This window comes from Leopardus geoffroyi, chromosome D2 (genome assembly GCF_018350155.1).
Source record: "Leopardus geoffroyi isolate Oge1 chromosome D2, O.geoffroyi_Oge1_pat1.0, whole genome shotgun sequence".
Taxonomy (NCBI): domain Eukaryota; kingdom Metazoa; phylum Chordata; class Mammalia; order Carnivora; family Felidae; genus Leopardus; species Leopardus geoffroyi.
The window spans coordinates 55,109,129-55,127,788 of NC_059334.1; the positions used below are offsets into that span (position 1 = coordinate 55,109,129).

The 18,660-nt window shown below is 38.3% G+C and overlaps 1 protein-coding gene and 1 long non-coding RNA gene across 6 annotated transcripts in view; one reads left to right on the forward strand and one right to left on the reverse strand.

Annotated features, from left to right (window-relative positions):
* The first annotated feature begins 3,244 nt into the window (after positions 1-3,244).
* LOC123576855 overlaps positions 3,245-18,660 on the forward strand; it is a 28,111-nt gene continuing 12,695 nt past the window's right edge. Inside the window, exons 1-2 of one of the 3 annotated variants that reach the window (XR_006701611.1) lie at positions 3,245-3,485; positions 8,807-8,961. This is a non-coding gene — a long non-coding RNA (uncharacterized LOC123576855). Of the gene's footprint in view, positions 3,486-8,600; positions 8,962-18,660 lie in introns of those variants that run through there. The other 2 variants (XR_006701610.1, XR_006701609.1) reach the window with 2 other exon arrangements.
* Positions 6,746-18,660, reverse strand: part of LOC123576853 (cytochrome P450 2C21) — a 48,121-nt gene continuing 36,206 nt past the window's right edge. For 2 of the 3 annotated variants that reach the window (XM_045438286.1, XM_045438285.1), the window contains 2 exons: positions 16,108-16,249; positions 6,746-8,237 (listed from right to left, as the gene is read on the reverse strand). In XM_045438286.1, coding sequence (XP_045294242.1) covers positions 8,056-8,237; positions 16,108-16,249 — 324 coding nt within the window. In that variant the 3' untranslated portion in view covers positions 6,746-8,055. Of the gene's footprint in view, positions 8,238-14,398; positions 14,544-16,107; positions 16,250-18,660 lie in introns of all 3 variants that reach the window. The other variant, XR_006701608.1, reaches the window with a different exon arrangement.

Below are 18,660 nucleotides of genomic sequence, written 5' to 3' on the forward strand. Positions count from 1 at the left end.
AGACAACAAAATTCTAAAGCCATAGTATGATCATAAATATTTGTGTAGTGCTACTGTGTGCCAGGCATTGTTCCAAGCACTTTATCTACACTAAATCTTTCAATATGATATTGTTCCAAGGCCATCTGTGAAGGATATTTCCATGTCAGAGTTCAAGTTACCAATCCAATACGCCTTGTTTTTCCTTTAAAAAAATCAAAGCATATCAAATAACAGCATAATGATTCTCTAATAGCTGCTTTTATATTTCTGTATTTTAGGAAACGATCTAGATTGGTGCTGTCTTTTGCCAGATTTCTACTGTGACCAATTACTTTCTGAGTTTTGTTTATTTTGTCTTCTATGAATCTGTCCTTAGCTCTTATTTCTTTTAAAGAAACTGTCTTGGCACTGTATAACTGGTCAACTGCTCTGTTTAGGCCTCCCGCTAAGTTGGCTCTCTGCACCCACTGTCCCCTCCCAGCACCGTGACCTGTGATTACTGTGCCTGCAACCATCTCACTGGCCTGGGCTGAGCTCCAACCACAGCCACTGAGGGGTCCAGTGATCAGCTTGGCTTCTGAAGTGTCTCTCAGCCCTTTAATTTTTCACTTGACAATGAAGGAAAACCATTTCTTGGTGACTTCAGTCTTTCTCTTCAAAGAATATAAAAACTCTGCTCCAAACTTAGAATTAATCATATTTCAGTTAAGAAGGAACTTTATTTAGGAGTTGACTGACTCAAAAGATTTCCTATTATTGATAGCAGTGGTTCAATAAATACAAACATTTTATTGATTAATTTTAACCATCTCATTGCATAAACTTTGCCTCAAGTGAGTGACGTGAAATCAATGGGAGCCCTCTCACCGTGCAAGCTGGAGGATATCCTCAAAAGGTAGTACTGAAATTTATACTGAAAATGATTATATATGGCAATATGCTTGAAGACTACAAAAAGCAGCATGATTTCCCCATTAAAACTGAAGTTTGAGGGGCATCTGGCTGTCTTCGTCAGTAGGGCATGTGACTTTAATCTCAAGGTCATGAGTTCAAGCCCTACATTGGATGCACTTAAAAAAAAATTGATCTTCGGGGTTCTAAATATGATTTCAAGCAGTACAGGGCAAAATTTAAATTTATTTTGCCTGTTGATAATTGAAATTAAGTTGAAAATTATTCTATAATTTATCTTTGCAATGTCTTATAGTTTTCTATATAAATGTGTTTCACATCATTTCTTAATTCTAAATCTTTTATTATTTCTAATGCTATTGGTGGGTGGATTTTTTTTGAAATGTCATTTTCTGATAGTTTGTTACTAGTACATAGAACACTTGATTTTGTTCTTGAGTTTTGGACATTGGCCTTATATCTTACTAAATTTATTAGTTTCAGGGGCTTTTTTTTGTGGATTCTTTGGTGTTTTCTGCCTACAGCATCATATCATCTACAAATAATGACAATTGTACTTCTTTCCCCCAGCTGAAATGCTTTCTATTTTTTCCTTGTCTTAATAAACTGATTAGAATGTCCAGTACAATGTTAAATAAAAATGGCGAGACTGGATGTCTTTTCTCCATTCCTAATCTTTGGTAGAAAACTTCAGCCTTGCCTTATTTTATATGTTATTAGCTGTAGGTTTTTCATGGATGCCCTTTATCAGGTTGAGAAACTTTCCTTCCTAGTTAGCTAAGAGTTTTAATCATGTGTCAAACAACAAAATTCAATTGAGTAATTTAAAATATCAAATTGGCCTTATCAAACTATTCATGATAAGGCAACATCCTATCCAGCAAATGGAAAAGAGCTCCATGGAGCCCAAGAAAAGGAAAGATTTATAAAGGCAGAGAGGAGGCTGGAAAAAATGCATTATTTTAGGTAACGTAACCCTCCTAAGGAGGAACAGAAGTGGTCTATCCGTAAATTTCCTAGTGCTGACTAGTGAATTTTATGTTGACTGGTTAAAGATTACATTCCTAGGTGGGTTGAAACTGCAGTTAGGCTAGGCATTATGTCTTGGGGTGCTGATGTGGGACCATAATATAAGTGACTCTTTTGGGGGGCCTGTGGTTTTCTTTTTAACCCAGGAAAGGCTATTAGGCTTTGTTAAATGTTTTTTCTGTATCCACTGAAAAAAATCACATAGTTTTCTCCTTTATTAATATTGTGAATTATACTGATTGATTTTCAGATGTTAAACCAACCGTACATGCTGAAGATAAACTCCACTTCGTCATGACATATGATACCTTTAGTGTAATACTGAATTCAATTTGTTAATGTTTTGTTAAGTCTTTTTGCATCTGTGTTTATGAACGTTAGTGATCTGTAGTTCTTTTGCCTTGTGATGTCTTTAGTTCTGAAATCAGGGTATTACTGGCCTCATAAAATGAGTTCAGAAGTGTCTTTACTTTTCTGAATGGTTTTGTGTAGTATTGATATGTTGTTTGTTTTTTTTTCCTTTTTCCTTTAATTGTTGGTAGAATTAACCAATGAAGCCATATGAGCCTGGAGTTTCCTTTGCTGGAAAGTTTTTAATTACTAACACAACTTTTAAAATTTATGTAGGGCTGCTCAAGCTTACCATTTCTTGTTGGGTTAGATATGGGATTTTGTGTCTTTTTTTTCTTTTAATTTTTTTAATTTTAGAAAGACAGCATAAGCAGGGGAGGGGCAGAGAGAGGGGGAGAGAAAGAATCTTAAGAAGGATGCACTCTCAGTGCAGAGCCCAACATGGGGCTCAATCCCATGACCCTGGGATCATGACCTGAGCTGAAGTCAAGAATTGGATGCTTAACCAACTGAGCCACCAAGGTGCCCATGCATGGATCTTGTGTCTTTTAAGGAATTTGTCCATCTTACATGGGTTGTCAAAGGTGTTTATAATAATCTCTTATTCTTTAATGCTCTGAAGGCACTATAGTGATGTCCCTTCTTTTATTACTGATATCAGTACAATGTATGTTTTCCATTTTTTTTGTAGCTAGAGGTTTATAAATTTTATTAATTTTTTTTTAAAAAAGCGTCAATTTCTGCTTTCATTAGTTTTTCTCTTCTGCTTTTCTCTCTCTTTTCAAAAGAGAGAGAAATGTATTTATTTTGAGACTGATTGCATGTGCACTCATGTACCCATACACAAGCAGGGTAGAGGCAGAGAGGGGGAGAGAGAGAATGCCAAACAGGCTCCTCGCTGTCAATGCAGGGTCCAATGTGGGGCTCCATCCCATGAACTGTGAGATCATGACCTGAGCTGAAATCAAGAGTTGGACACTCAACCAACTGAGCTACACAGGTGCTCCTCTTTTTTATTTCATTCATTTCTGCTTTTATATTTTATTTCCACCTTCCTGCTTGCTTTGAATTTAATGTTCTCTCTTATATTTTATTAAAGTGGGAGATGATATCATTGACTTGGGACTTTTCTTCTTTTTCTATTTTAGGTATTCTAAGGCTTTAAGTTTTCCTCTAAGTGTCCTGTGTTGGATGTATCCCCATAAATTCTGGTAAGTTGTATTTTCATTATTCAATTAAAAATATTTTTCTTGTGACTTATTCTTTCACCCAATGATGACTTAGAAAGTGTGTGGTTTAATTTTCATATATTTGGGGTTTTCTTGTTATCTGATATTTTTAAAATTACTACTAAAGTTTACTTAGTATGGTTTTCTTTCAATTTGCATTCATTAGTTTATTATCTTGCAAACTAGTAATTCAGGTCATTTATTTTAAGGCACAGTTAAAATTTTCTGCTCTGAGTTACAGAGTAAAAAAAAAAAAATCTGCCATTTTAAGTGTTAGAAGTTCAAGTTTTCTTTTCTAGAGATTTTCTTTTTTTTTTTTTAATTTTTTTAAAATGTTTTATTTATTTTTGAGACAGAGAGAGACAGAGCATGAACGAGGGAGGGTCAGAAAGAGAGGGAGACACAGAATCTGAAGCAGGCTCCAGGCTCTGAGCTGTCAGCACAGAGCCCGACGCAGGGCTCGAACTCACGGACCGTGAGATCATGACCTGAGCCGAAGTCGGACGCTTAACCGACTGAGCCACCCAGGCGCCCCATCTAGAGATTTTCTTTTGTTTTGAATTTATATAAATGTTTATTAACCTTTATAGTCAAGTTAAAAAAGAGTTCTGTTGAATTTAGGAAAATTTATAATCTAATTCATTAGTTATTTAATTTGGAGATAAGTCAAGGTAAACTAATTTGTTGAGAAAACATTTCATAGTCAGAACATGGAAAAATTCTATCAAACTCTCTTGAGCAAGCTAGGGAATCCATTTGGAGTTCATAGCCAGATTTCTATTTCTTTATTTGCTCTTTGTTTTCTGCAGTAATTGTGTGGTCAGACTATGGCTTGAGCTAAAGATTTAACTTTAAAGTCCTTCCTGGGGGTCGGCAGCAGGAGGTGAGGGGTTTGCCTGGGTGGCTCTGTTGGTTAAGCACCTCACTTTGGCTCAGGTCATGATCTTAAGGTTTGTGAGTTCAAACCCCACATCTGCTCAGCCTCCACTGTCAGCACAGAGCCTGCCTCAGATCCTTTGTCCTCCTCTCTCTCTGCCCTTCCCCTGCTTGTACTCTCTCTCTCTCAAAAATAAATCTTTAAAAAAAAATGTAAATAAAGTACTTGCTGGGACAGGGCAATCTCCTTTAAATTTTGACCTAACTCATTTATACCATTCTGTGTGGCTATTTTATTTCTTTTGAGATGAAAGAGAAAAAATTACATACGCAGAACACTTCAGATTTCTCATGTGTTTACCAACAGGAGGACACGAAGCTCCTGATGAGCTAGAAGCATTAATTCCCAGTACAACATGCATTTATATAGTTTATACAATTGTTGTAAATACTAAGAAACCCTTTCTGGAAAGTCCTTTATCTTTGCTTAAAGCCATATAAAATCAGTATAAAGTTTTTTTCTTTAATTTTTATATAAGGAATTTTTTCTAGCCTTGAGATCAGACATATAACATTGTATAAACATAAGGTGTACAGCATAATGATTTGATATATGTATATATTACAGATGACCACAATAAGGTTATTTAACACAAGCCTCCCTCCATAGTTACAATTTTTTTGCATATGGTGAGAACTTTTAAAATCTATTCTCTTAGCAACTTTCAACAATATGATATAGTTTTGTTAACTATAGTCACCATGCTATACATTACATCCCCACAACTTACTCATCTTACAACTGGAAGCTTGTACCATTTGACCATATTAACTCATTTACCCCACCACCCACCCCTGGCAACCACTAATCTGTTCTCTGTGTCTATCCAGTTTTTTAGATTCCATATATAAGTGAGATCATACAGTATTTGTCTTTCTCTGACTTCATTTAGCATAACGTGTTGAAGATCCAACCATGTAGTTGCAAATGGCAGATTTTTTTTTTTATGGCTGAATAATACTCCATTGTATATACAATTGACCTGTGACCAGCAGAGGTTTGAAATAAATATATAGTACTGTATATTTATTTTTAAAAATTTTTAAAAATACAGTACTGTAAATATATTTTCTCATGATTTTCTTAATATTTTTTCCCTAGCTTTGCTTTATTATAAGAATACACTACCTAATATACAAAATATGTGTTAAGCAACTGTTTATGTTATCAGTAAGGCTTCTGGTGAACAGTAGGCTTTAGTAGTTAAGTTTTGAGGGAGTCAAAAGTTATACACAGAGGAAGCTTTAGTGTTTTCTCTGTATAGTATCACATCATCTGCAAATAGTGACAATTTTATTTCCTTACCAATTTGGATGTGTTTTCTTTTCTTCCCCTGCCACCCCGTTTTTTCCTTTTTCTTATCTGAATGCTGTGCTTAGCACTTCTAGTACTATGTTGAATAAAAGTGGTGAGAGTGGGCACCTTTGTTTCTTATATTAGAGGAAAAGCTCTAAGTTTTTCACCGTTGAGGTTGACGTTAGCTGTGGGTTTGTCAGATATGGCCTTTGTTATGTTGTGGTATGTTCCCTCTGAGCCCACTTTGTTGAGAGCTTTTATCATGAATGGATGTTGAATTTTGTCAAATACTTTTTCCGAAGTTGAGATCATGTGATTTTTTTTTTTTTTTATCCATCACTTATTTTTTGGAATAGTTTAAGGGGAATATGTTTTAGGTCTTCTTCTTTTAAATGTTTGGTAGAATTCACTAGTGAAGCCATCTGGTCCTGGACTTGTTTTTATTGGGAGTTTTTTGATTACTGATTAAATTTCCTTACTAGTAATCAGCCTGTTTAGCTTCAGGCTTTTGTTTTTAAGATTTTATTTTTCAGTAATCTCCATACCCATCGTGGGGCTCAAACTCACAACCCCGAGATCAGGAGTTGCATGCTTTTCCGACTGAGCCAGCCAGGCGTCCCCAGGTTTATTCTTGATCCTTGCATGCAGCTCCCCCAAGACTTTCAGGCTTCAGCTCAAGTGGAGGTATTTACTTGGTCCTTCTTACTTGGCCAGCTCTGATCTCTATTCTTTTTCTTCTACTCCGGAGAATCTGCAAAAATTATTTTCAGATTCTAAGGCTCTTAAATATTTTATAGTTAGCCTTTCAGCCATTCAGCACCTGATTTCAAATCAGAAATCACCTCAAGAATAAAATCATACAAATATCAGAGTTCCCAATGTAGATTTCCCAAGCCCTCTGTTATCTTGTCCCCACAAATCCTCACAGCTTTCATCTTTTTCCCATGCTGACAAATTTATATGCACGTGTGTGTGTGATAAGTCAGAAAGAGACAGAGAGACCAAGACCTAGATATATAGATGTTATTTATTTCTGGAAATTCCTGGTCATTGCAATGAAATATTTACAGGTGATAGGATTTCCTACTTGAAAATCTATGAAGTTTTAGTTAAAAATTACTAAATCTACCAAAGAATTCAATCCTCAATATTATACAAGGATTTGGTCAAATAGTGTTTTGATTATATACTCATGATAGAAAAGTAAACAGACACATAATTTTTGTCTTATGCTTCAGTATGTATGAAAAATAAAAGTGCACATGTATGTGCAGCCATTTCACATTTATTCCTGAATAATGAAAGACACATATAGCAGCCTTTTTATATCAACAAAAATTCAAAAATAAATACCCTTGAATAAGGAGATAATTTTAAAAATTATAGCCATACAACAGGGTATTTTTATTTATATGACTTGTAAAAATATGTCACCAGCAAATCATAGGTATATGTGTATACACACATACATAAAAACCCATATTTCTGATATGTGTATTCAAATATAACCATACATACACATCACCTTCCCCTATTCTTTGCCTTACTATGTCTGTGTATGTGTGTGTCTCCATTTGTGTGTTTAACCAGTAGGGGAAAACAGGAAGGGCATCCTTGGACAGAGCAGCAAATTCAAGTTTTATCTCATGTTATTGCCTCTGGCTAGAATGATCTTCTGTTTTCTCCCTGCATGTATATACTTATACATACATGTATACACAAACGTGCATCACACACGATTTTTTTTTTTTTTTTTGAGACAGATTGAGCACAAGCAGGCAAGGGGCAGAGAGAGAGGGAGAGAGAGAATCCCAAGCAGGCTCCAAGCTCAGCACAGAGCCTGACATGGGGCTCGATCTCATGACTGCAAGATCATGGCTTAAGCTGAAATCAAGTGGGATGCTAAACCAACTAAGCCACCAAGGTGCCCCCCCCAATTATTTTTTAATAATTATTGGGAAAAAAACAAATTGTACATGCCAAACTATCAAGAGATTATTCCCCTGGAGAGCTAACTGGAGTAAGAGACGAGCAAATTTTATATATTTAAAAAACTTTTTTAACTCAGGATAATTTTTAATATTCAATATGACATTTGAAGTCTCTTACATTTGGTATACACTGCAGATGAGATACAGCTTAAGATCTCACAATTACAAAAAAAATTTTATTGGAAAGTGAATTTTTGTTCCATGTGGGGAAATCTGAACTGAATCTGAAAGGGTGAGGAAAATTAGAAGAGACAGGGTCAGGAATGTCATACAGCTAACACACAGGACAGAAAGCATCTGGCTTGTTCACGTGAGGCCTGACCTTTCTTCAGACTGGAATGAAGCACAGCTTATATACGGGTGGTGCAGCACCCACCCCATTGACAATTGGGGCAGTTTCAAGGTCCTTTGGATCAACCACAGATTTCAACGTAAAATGCTGTAAAATGTTGGTCAGTAGTAAAAACAGCTCCATGCGGGCCAGGCCTTCTCCAATACAAACTCTCTTTCCTAAAAATGACACATAAATTAAATACTCATTTAATTTTTTTTTCTGAGTCAGCACACAGGGAAGAAAATAAATATATTAATAGACTAATTAACCTATGCCTTCTTTTGTCTACACTGAAACCTGGTTACCTTCATTTCCTCAGTACGTTTCTGTGGGCATGTGTAAAGGCCAGGGCAGGTCACCACAAGATGGGCCACTTTGGCATAAAAATTATTTTTAGTTAAAAGCAATCAAAACCCAGCAGATTCAAGAAAAGCTCCTTACCTCTCCCTCAACTTCCAGCTTATACCAAGAAGAGAGCAATTAACAGAGATTCTTCTTTACCTAAGAAACTTCTCTGCGTAACAGGGAGACCTTTGTTTTTGAAACGTCTCTCTCACTTTCCCGCTAATGGTGTTCCTTCCCTGTGAATCCCCAGACCCCTTCCCCTCTCCTTAGCTCAGGACGTCGTAGAAACCTCATGTTGCCTGACTGTATTTGAAATTTCATGTCTGTGGATTCCCCATATCTATGAAACTAAATTTGATTTTCTCCTCTTAATCTGTCTCATGTCAATTTCACTTTTTAGTCTAGCTGGGAAGGACCTTGAAAGGCAGAGGAAAATTTTTCATCCCGGACACCTGGCCTAGTTGGTAGTACACTTTAACACACTGGATGCTGCTTGTCACAAACATAGCTGTGGCTGGGAGATCCTTGGGACATCTGACCTAGAGCCGACAGAAGGTAAGATTTCTTACCATGTCAGTCTCCTGGAATCTGAGGAGTCTGATAGAGCAAGAACGGTGAGAGTCATTCTCTCTTTCTAAATTCAGATTAACAGGAGAAAATACTTGTGTAACTAGGTCCTTGGGCTTAGCAACTCTTGGTAAATTTGGTAGAGCACTCTTTTGGAGGAAATAGATTAACCAGAGATAGTCTTTGTTTTCCTTGTTTCTTTTATGTTGTTTGTCATAATAAGGAATTAGCATAGGGCAGAAAGCAGGCATAGGCCCTATAAGCCTGCTGTTTAAAGGACATCTTGGAAACCAAAGCTGCAAAACTGGTGGGTGCGGGTCGAACACTTAAAAGCTGTTAGAGCACTTGCCACCTTAAGAAGGTTCCTGTGATAGGATAAATTGGTCACAGAACAGGTTAGATTAACACTTGGCCACCTGCCAACCTCAAGGAAACAGCTGTGTAATGAGATACACTTGAAAACAACACACAATCCCCAACTCTGTGGCACATTCCTCTTAGGAATGAGTGTGGCTCCAAGACACCCAAGATTTAGCTGAAAGAAAAACCAGATAGGGTTTTTCCCTTTGTCTTGTTCATAGAACAAGCTCCTAAGAGCTTGGCTTTGTGAGCAGTGAGAATATGCTCTTTGGTCTCCACCATCTGGAGGAGATACACCTATCCGGGTGCACCTTAATGTCCAATTGAAAGGAAGAGGGATATGAGTCTCTCTCTCTTTCTGTCTGGCCATGCCAGCTCTCAAGGGTGTTTGTCATGAGAAGTCCCAGCCCATAGGAGCCTTTATATTCTCAACCTTCATTTCTTGTTAGTGCTGGAAACTGCCATTATAGGAGCACATGCCTAGTGTCACGGATTATTGTCTTTGACTGGAAGCATCTCAAGATTTTGTTGGAGACCAGCAATGAAGGCCTCTGCTTTCTTAGATTAATTATGGGAGTAAACTTTTGGATCATGAGGGCTGTGTCATCTATGCCCTTTCTCTGGACACCTCTTATATCTTTGGTTAAGGCATTAAAAGGCTTATTGGTTTGAGTTGCTCATAAGAGATCCTACTCATCAATGGCCCGACGACAGATCCTTTAAATTAGTTAATGTTTGAAAAAAGAAGAAAAACATTTTAAACTTAGTTGAATGGCTAGCCTCAGGGATTCCCTTGATAAGATGAAAGAAGAGGAACTAGACTTAAAATAAAGGTCCACATACAACATAAATTCCCCCTAAAATGCCTATTTTAACTTCCCTTTCCCTATAAGGATTTACAGAGAGCACTCCAACTTCATCTCTACGTTCAAATTCTACAGGCTGCTCATGTAATTGCTGAAAGCCAGGAAAGGAATTTAACAAAAGCAATAAGGCTGACTTTGCTTCTACCTTCCAGGGCACTGTAATTAGTTTATGACAGCTTCAGGCATTCCTAGGCAATGTTCTTGGCTAGTGTATCCTAGATCCCCAAGGCAAAAGAATTTGTGTCCCCTGGACAGCTGCAAAGCTTTTAAATTATCAAGCCCTTTTAACCTCTACTTTCAAAGGATCCTAGCAAATTTAGAGAGAAATTAAAAAGATTAATCACTAGTCACAACCCTCCCTTCAGAGAGGAAACATGACCAAAATTTCTCCTAGGCCCTCCTATAAATGATCAGGGAAAGGCCAATATTCAGGGACTGTTAGAAGCCCAGATTAAATTGTGCAACCAGAAAGAAGGCTTTTGTTAAAATGCTTCACACAGACTTTACAAAGGCATGAATCTTTTGATTCCCATTTTAATAAAAAATCTGCCTGATATAAAAAAGCAAATTTAGTTAAAAAAAAAAAAAAAAGGGGGGGGCCAATCCCGTGATATTCAGGCTGTAATCCAGTCCTTTGAGGAATTAGAAACAACTCTCTTTCAAAGCTCTACAAAACCAGAGATGCAACTCTAGAAACAAGTCAAAGCTTACCTCTCTTTACCAATCCCCAAACCTGGTCTATTTCTCTCAAAATGTTTACAGATACTACAGAAGATTACAATTTGGAACAACATTGTTTAGGACTTAAAAGAATAATTAAATTTTAAATAGTAATTACACTGAAACTCTAAAAAAAAATTTTTTTTTTACCTTCTCTGTCCCTTGAAATTATAAATTTAATGTCTTTGAACACAGCCCACAATCACCTGAGACTGAAAAAAAAGCAAAAGGTGGGGTAGGGTGACAGTGGTAGGGGAAGAGGCCTTTCCAAGTACAAACTGCTAAAATGCCTCTTGTGTTCAGACTTGGAAAAAACTTGGATACTTTTCTCTGTGCCTTTGTGATGTAAATTTTCTACATTTATCATCTCTAGGATGTAAAAGCCTTTCTTTTAAATACAAACTTCAGGGGCACCTGAGTAGCTCAGTTGGTTATTTGACTTTTTTTCTTTTTTAAAGTTTATTTATTTTGAGAGAGAGAGAGCATGGAGGAGGGGCAGGGGCGGGGGGCAAGAGAATCCAAGCAGGCTCTATGCTGTCAGTGCAGAGCCCAATTCAGGGCTTGTCCCCACAAACCATGAGATCATGACCTGAGCTGAGATCAAGAGCTTATGCTCAACTGACTGAGCCACCCAGGAGCCCCAGTATCAGACTCTTGATATTGACTCAGGTCATGATCTCAGTCATGAGATTGAGCCCCACATTGGGCTCCATGATGAGCTTGGAGTCTGCTTGGGATTCTCTCTCTCTCTCTCTCTCTCTCTCTCTCTCAAAATAAACATTAAAAAAATAAATTTGTAAAAGAGCTCCATTTAGTTGGCTTGAAGACAAGTACTTGTAAGGATTGGGCATTCTAAAACTCAGGAAGATAGAAACTAACCTAAATATTTTTCAAGTTTATGTGATCTCAGAAAATATTCAATATTAAATTTTTTAATGTGTATTCATTTCTGAGACAGACAGAGACAGAGCATGAACAGGGGAGGGGCAGAGAGAGAGGGAGACACAGAATGTGAAGCAGGCTCCAGGCTTTGAGCTGTCAGCACAGAGCCTGATGTGAGGCTCAAACTCACAAGCTGTGAGATCATGACCTGAGCCAAAGTTGGATGCTTAACCCACCAAGTCACCCAGGTGTCCCAAAAATATTCAATATTAAAGCTAATTTAAAGTTGTTGGTTTAGAGTACCTGGGTGACTCAGTTGGTTGAGACTCTGACTCTTGATTTCAGCTTAGGTCATGATCCACAGGGTCATGGGATCAGGCTCTACACTGGGCTCTATGCTCAGCATGGATTCTCTCTCTCCCTCTCCCCTGCTCACATGCACTCTCTCTCTCTCTCTCTCAAAAAAAATTGTTGGTTTAATTAAAATAGCCATGTCTTTAGAGTTATCAGGATTAAATATAAAACTTTTATTCTGCCTATGTTTACTGAAAGTCAAATAAGTCCATATTATAGCTTACAAAATTTGTCAGGAAAAAGAAACTTAAAATAATGGTTGACTTTGTCTAATACCTTATAAAATTTTGTGGCTAGTCTCAGCATAACAGTTCAGAACAAGTAAATAGATGTAGGGGTGCCTGGTGGCTCAGTCAGTTGAGCGTCTCACTTCAGGTCATGATCTCACAGTTGATGAGTTCGAGCCCAACATTGGGCTCACTGCTGTCAGCTTGTCAGCACAGACCCCACTTCAGATCCTCTGCCCCTCCCCTACTTGTGCTCTCCCAAAAAATAATAAAAATAAATAGATAGAAAGATAATAAAAATAAGTAGATAGAAATAATATTAAATGGTTTGTAGGTAAACTTTTAAAGGGCTACCAAAATCTTCAGTAACCTGAAGTTTTAAAGTTTGGCTAAGTTAAATGTTAAGTTAAATTCACTGAATATCTAGATCATTTCCAAATAAGATAAAATAATGAAACTTTAAGTACTGAACATAGGTTTATCTGTTTTTGTTTCTTTATTAAAAAATTTGTTGATTTATTTTGAGAGAGAGAAAGTGAATGTGAGCAGGGGAGGGACAAAGAGAGAGAGCATCCCAAGCAGGCTCTGCAATGTCAGTGCAGAGCCCAATGCAGGGCTTGATCCCATGAACCATGAGATCATGACCTGAGCCAAAATCAAGAGCCAGTCACTTTACTGACTGAGCCACCCAGGCGTCCCTCTATTTTTGTCTTATTACAGAGAAACTAAAGATAAATTTGGGTCTGTGAGTAAACCTGGTTAGTTCTTTACTGAAAGACTGTACTATGATGAAGTACATGTTTCTAAGTTACAAAATGTATTCACAAATTTGCCAATCTAAAAAATACTGGTATTATAGTTCACTGTGAAAGTGAGGTACCTCCATCACAGACCTACTAATCTGTGACACCAGGCAGGCACTCCTGTAATGGGTCTTCCTGGCACAAACAGGAAACAAAGGTTGAGATGACAAAGGTTCCTATGGGTTGGGACCTCTTAAGAACTGTCATGGCCAGAGAAAGACTTGGAGCCCCATTCTATTTGGCCACCAAGGTACACCCTGTTAAGTGCATCCTCCAGATGGTGGAGACCAAAGAGAATATTCTCACTGGTCACAAAGTCAAGCTCTTAGGACAAAGAACAAGACAAAAGGAAAAATCCTATCCTGTATATGTGCACTTCAACAGCTTTACCTAAGTGTTGGGTAGCTTGGAGCCACACTAATACTCGAAGGATGTGCCACAGGGTTGGGGATTGTGTGTTGTTTCACAGGGTGCCTTTTTCTTGAGGCTGGCAGGTGATCTGTTATCAATCCAACCTGTTCTGTGACCAACTTATCCTATCACAGGAGACTTCTCGAAGTGGTGAGTGCTCGAACAGATTTTTAAAAAATATATTTTATTTTTTGGAGCACCTGGGTGGCTCAGTTGGTTGAGCATCTGCTTTTGGCTCAGGTCATGATCTCATGGTGGGTTTGTGAGTTCGAGCCCTGCATCAGGGTCTGTGCTGACAGTGAGGAGCCTGCTTGGAATTCTCTCTTTTTTAAAAAATTTTATTTTTTAAGCGAAATCCACACCCACCATGGGTCTCAAACCCACAACCTTGAGATCAAGAGTCACACACTCCACTGACCAAGCCAGCCAGGAGCCTTAGTTCTAACTTCTTTTAAGTGTTCAACCCATGTCCACCAGTTTTGCAGCTTTGACTTCCAAGAAGTCTGTTAGCAACAGCTTTGACTTCATGTACCCATTAACATAGGGCAAAGTTTGTAGGACAAGTGACATAAAAGACACTAAGGAAAACAAAGACCATCTCTGGGGGGAAATAGATCAGTTACCAAAGAGTATCCTACAAAACTCAACAAGAGTCAGTCCCTAAGCCCAAGGAACCAGCCCTACAAGTATTTTCTCCTGTTAATCTAAATTTGGAAAGAGAGAAAAAGGACTCTTATCATTCTTGCTCCATCAGACTCTGTAGATAGAGATTCTCAGAGACTGACATGCTAAGAAATCTTACCTTGTGCCAGCTGTCCTCAGGGACTTTTGGCTATCATAGTGTGTGGGGCGAGCAGGGTCCAGTGAGTTAAGGTGTCCTGCTGACACACCAATTGTCTGTCGGGGAGCAAGAATTTCCTGTCCCCCTCAAGGTCCTCTTAGCTGGACTAAGAATCAAATTGACATGAGACAAATAAACAGAAGAAAACCAAATGCAATTTCACGTGTGCAGAGAATCCACACAGACCTGAAAATTCCAAAGACGATCAGGCAAAATAAGGTATTTATGTCATCCTGAACTAAGAGGTCATCCTGAACTAAGAGGGTAGGAAAAAAAGAAATATTACAAATCAGCCACAAACATACTAACTAATCACTAATCCCCAGACTGGCAATTTCAAATGCTGTCTAGAGTCTAGTCATTCCTCCAGCGGAAATAGCCCTCCATTCTACTCTGCCTGCTCATATTTTCTACATCATTCTAGATCCAGCTCAGATATCATTTCTTTTATGCAAAGTTCTTTGATGTGCTCAGAGCATATAACTCCCTTCTTTATCTGTTTTCCATAACACTAGGTAATGCTTCTAAAACAGCACATTTCAGATGAAATTATAATTATTCACCTATCTCACATACTGGAACATAAGTTCTTAAGGTAAGGCCTCAGATCTTGTAATGACACCCACAGTGTCAGGGCAAAAGCAGGTCTGCAAGCCCTGTGACTTGAATAGAAATCTCAAGGAGTCTCATTACGCAGTAATGGGCTCAAAATATAGGAAGAAAGGTAAGGAGTAGTATAGCAGCATCTTGCTTTGAGATAATCTCCGGGAGTTGCACATAATCCGGGAACCACGATAGCAAGGGTTGCTTGATACTTGTTTTTCTTAGATATTCAATCAGGAGCAAATCTCCTATTTTTGTCTCTGTTTCAATTACTTCTACAGGAAAGGCCTGTTACCCTCCTGTCTTCCTCCTGTTTCTCCTTTGGAGTGTGCTGAATATTTTCCATTTCTCCTGCCTTCCAGCTCTATTTGGTGTTTGTCTTTTATGCCTGCTCTGTGTTCAGGAAGGTGATTTCTATAGATGCATAAACTGAGATGTTAGTTCCCTTCTGAGTTCTGAATAAATTCAGAGCATTGGACATTGAGAAAGTCAGAGTATTTATTCCCTCAATCCTACCCTGTCAGGCTATAGTTCAGGCAGTGGTTGTATCGCTTTACTATAGACACATCTCCCGTTGAGGCATCCACCCTTTCTTTCCTAAAGGTCTATTTGGATCCCAGTAATGCCCTCCTTCCCTCATCCTTTCCAATTTAGGATGGTAACCTCTTCCTGCTTATGCTAATCTCTGAGTACTTTATAATATCTTGTTATTTTGTTATTTACCTTAATCCTACCCACCCTCTGAAATCGTCTCATCGTTACATTCTCTTTAATTAGCCTTTTTGAGTATGCCACCTGTTTCTTCCCAGGCCACTGACAAATTAAAGGAAGATACTCAAATTTCCATTACCCTCTGCTCCTGCCCCTTTATAGGAATCTCAGTGGTGGGTCCTGGTGCCAAACTTGGTGAGGGCAGACTCCAATTGAACGAGAAATAACCTGGGCTTTGGGAGTGATGCCTCTTGCCTCATACAAATGACAATTTGTTCAGTCCAGAATAACCTCCATGCAAAGCCTTCCTCATCTCACTGACCCCTGATGCATACATAAAAATGAAGCTTGCTTACCTGCTGAAAAAGCCAGGAAGTAGTCACTCTTCTTAAAGTTGCCACTTTCATCCAGGAAGTGGCCAGGATCAAACTGATCTGGGTTGGGAAACTCTTTGTCATCATGCAGGACAGAAGTCAGAGATGTTAATATGGTTGTGCCCTGATATAAAGAGAAACAGATAAACTGGATTATGATGAAGGTCATGGAGCTTGAAATCCTTTTGTTTTATAGATGAGGAGACTGAGACACAGAAGTGATTTATTTACTCCATGTCACAGAACAAACTAATGACCAACCCTAACAGGTTTTAAATCATGTAATGGCAGTCCAAAGCACTGTTAACAGACTCCAAACTTTGTAGCCTGACACCAGCACTTGCTTTTCAGAAAACTAAGGGAGCTCCCTAGAGTGCACTGTTGACCAATGGATTTCAGTATTGTCTCAAGGTGCTGATGCCACTGAAAATGAGGTCTTCAAAACTCTACTTGAGTGGCCATATTCTTGAAAGCCCTTCATCTTCCCATCAAAATGACAAACTTAGGGGTGTCTGGCTGGCTCAGTTGACAAAGTGTGGGACTCTTGGTCTCAGGGTCTACGGGTTCTGACTTTGGGCATAGAGCTTACTTAAAAAAATTTTTTTAGGGGTGCCTGGGTGGCGCAGTCGGTTAAGCGTCCGACTTCAGCCAGGTCATGATCTCGCGGTCCGTGAGTTCAAGCCCCGCGTCAGGCTCTGGGCTGATGGCTCAGAGCCTGGAGCCTGTTTCCGATTCTGTGTCTCCCTCTGTCTCTGCCCCTCCCCCGTTCATGCTCTGTCTCTCCCTGTCCCAAAAATAAATAAACGTTGAAAAAAAAAAATTAAAAAAAAAATTTTTTTTAAAGGTAACAAACGGGTAAGTTTGAAAGAGCTATGCTGTTTCAACTGAATTGTTGCATATTATTGTAGAAATGAGAGAGCATTTCTGCTTCCTAGTAGGGTGTTCTTAAACTCATAGATACAGTGCAACATAATGACTTGGAGGTTAGTTTTCAAAATCAACTGAATCTTTGGAAGACAGTATGGTCAGTCCTAGAATAGGCTTCCATATAACGTTAGTTACAAAACACTTCTCCTGGCTGGTGGGACCATCTACTTCAGACTATAACAGAATAACTGCTTTGGAGTTGTCCTCACGACTAACATGAATATAAATCCAGAAAAAAAAGTATATGAAGAAACAGTTCTCTGGCACAGAACAAGAGGCAATCCAGGATTGTGACACTTCACTAAAGAAAAATTAGGAGGAAAGTGTTGTCAGGCAGAAATTCAGAGTGATTGTAGGGTCTACCTAAGAGTTCAGGGAGGTGAGGGTCAAGCCAAGTGCTACTCTTTTTTGAGCTAAGGAGACAGAGATAAAAACTTGGCATCTAGAATTCATGAAGAAGGATACAGGCCAAGAAGAATCTACAAATAGAGAGGATCTCAAAGGTATATAAGACCTATGACCTTATAAGACTCTGTGAGTCCATGATTATGGGTTGGGAGGCACAAACACAGGAAACTCCATGAAGCCTATCAGGGTACAACTGCTTGAGAACTGCAGGTGGATAACACATGTTGTGCAGTGATAGAGGAACTGAGGTTCCAACCCAGCTAGGATGGAGAGAACTTTCTTAGCACCTCAGATGCTAAGGCAACCCCAAACTTCTAAATCGTTGGACTAAGGAACTCACATCAGACTAAGGGCCATGCACAAAGACTAATTTCAGAATTGAAACCAATCCACAACGAAAGAGTTATAGTAAGCCTCACAGACTGAAAAGCGTCTGTCAGTAATTTAGCTGCCTGCCAAAATAAAAGTCAATGCTCTTTAAAGGAAGACAGCATAATCCAGACTCCCCACAGGGCATCATTCAAAATATTAAACATATAATAAATCATTAAACATGTGAAAAAAGAAATGTGACCCAAAATTAAAGAAAAAAAAATCATAGAAACAGACCCCATAATATCCTAGTTGTCAGATTTATCACATAAGAGCTTCAAAGCATATGAGTGTATGAGTGTGTGTTTAACAGACACAGAACAGTCCATCCAAAAGCAACAGAGTACATGTTCTTCTCAAGCACATGTGGAATATTCTTCAGGACAGATAATACGTTAGTGCACAAAATAAGCATTAACAAAAGGCAGAAGATTAAAATCATATCAAGCATGTTTTCTGACCACAGTGATATGAATCTAGAAACATGAACAAAACTGAAAAATTCACAGATTTGTGGAGATGAAATATCATGCTACTGAACAACCAATGAATTAAAGAATAAATCAAAAGAGAAACACATACCCTGAGAGAAATGAAATGGAAATACAACATACTGAAGCTTATGGGATGCAGGAAAAGCAGTTCAAAGAGGAAAGTTCATAGTAATAAATGCCTACATCAAGACATATGAAAAATCTCAAACAACTTAACTTTATGCCTCATGGAACTAAAGAAAGAATAAATGAAGCCCGAAGTTAGGAGGAGCAAGGAAATAACAAAGATCAGGGTTGAAAAAATGAAATAGAAACTAAAAGAACAATAGAAAAT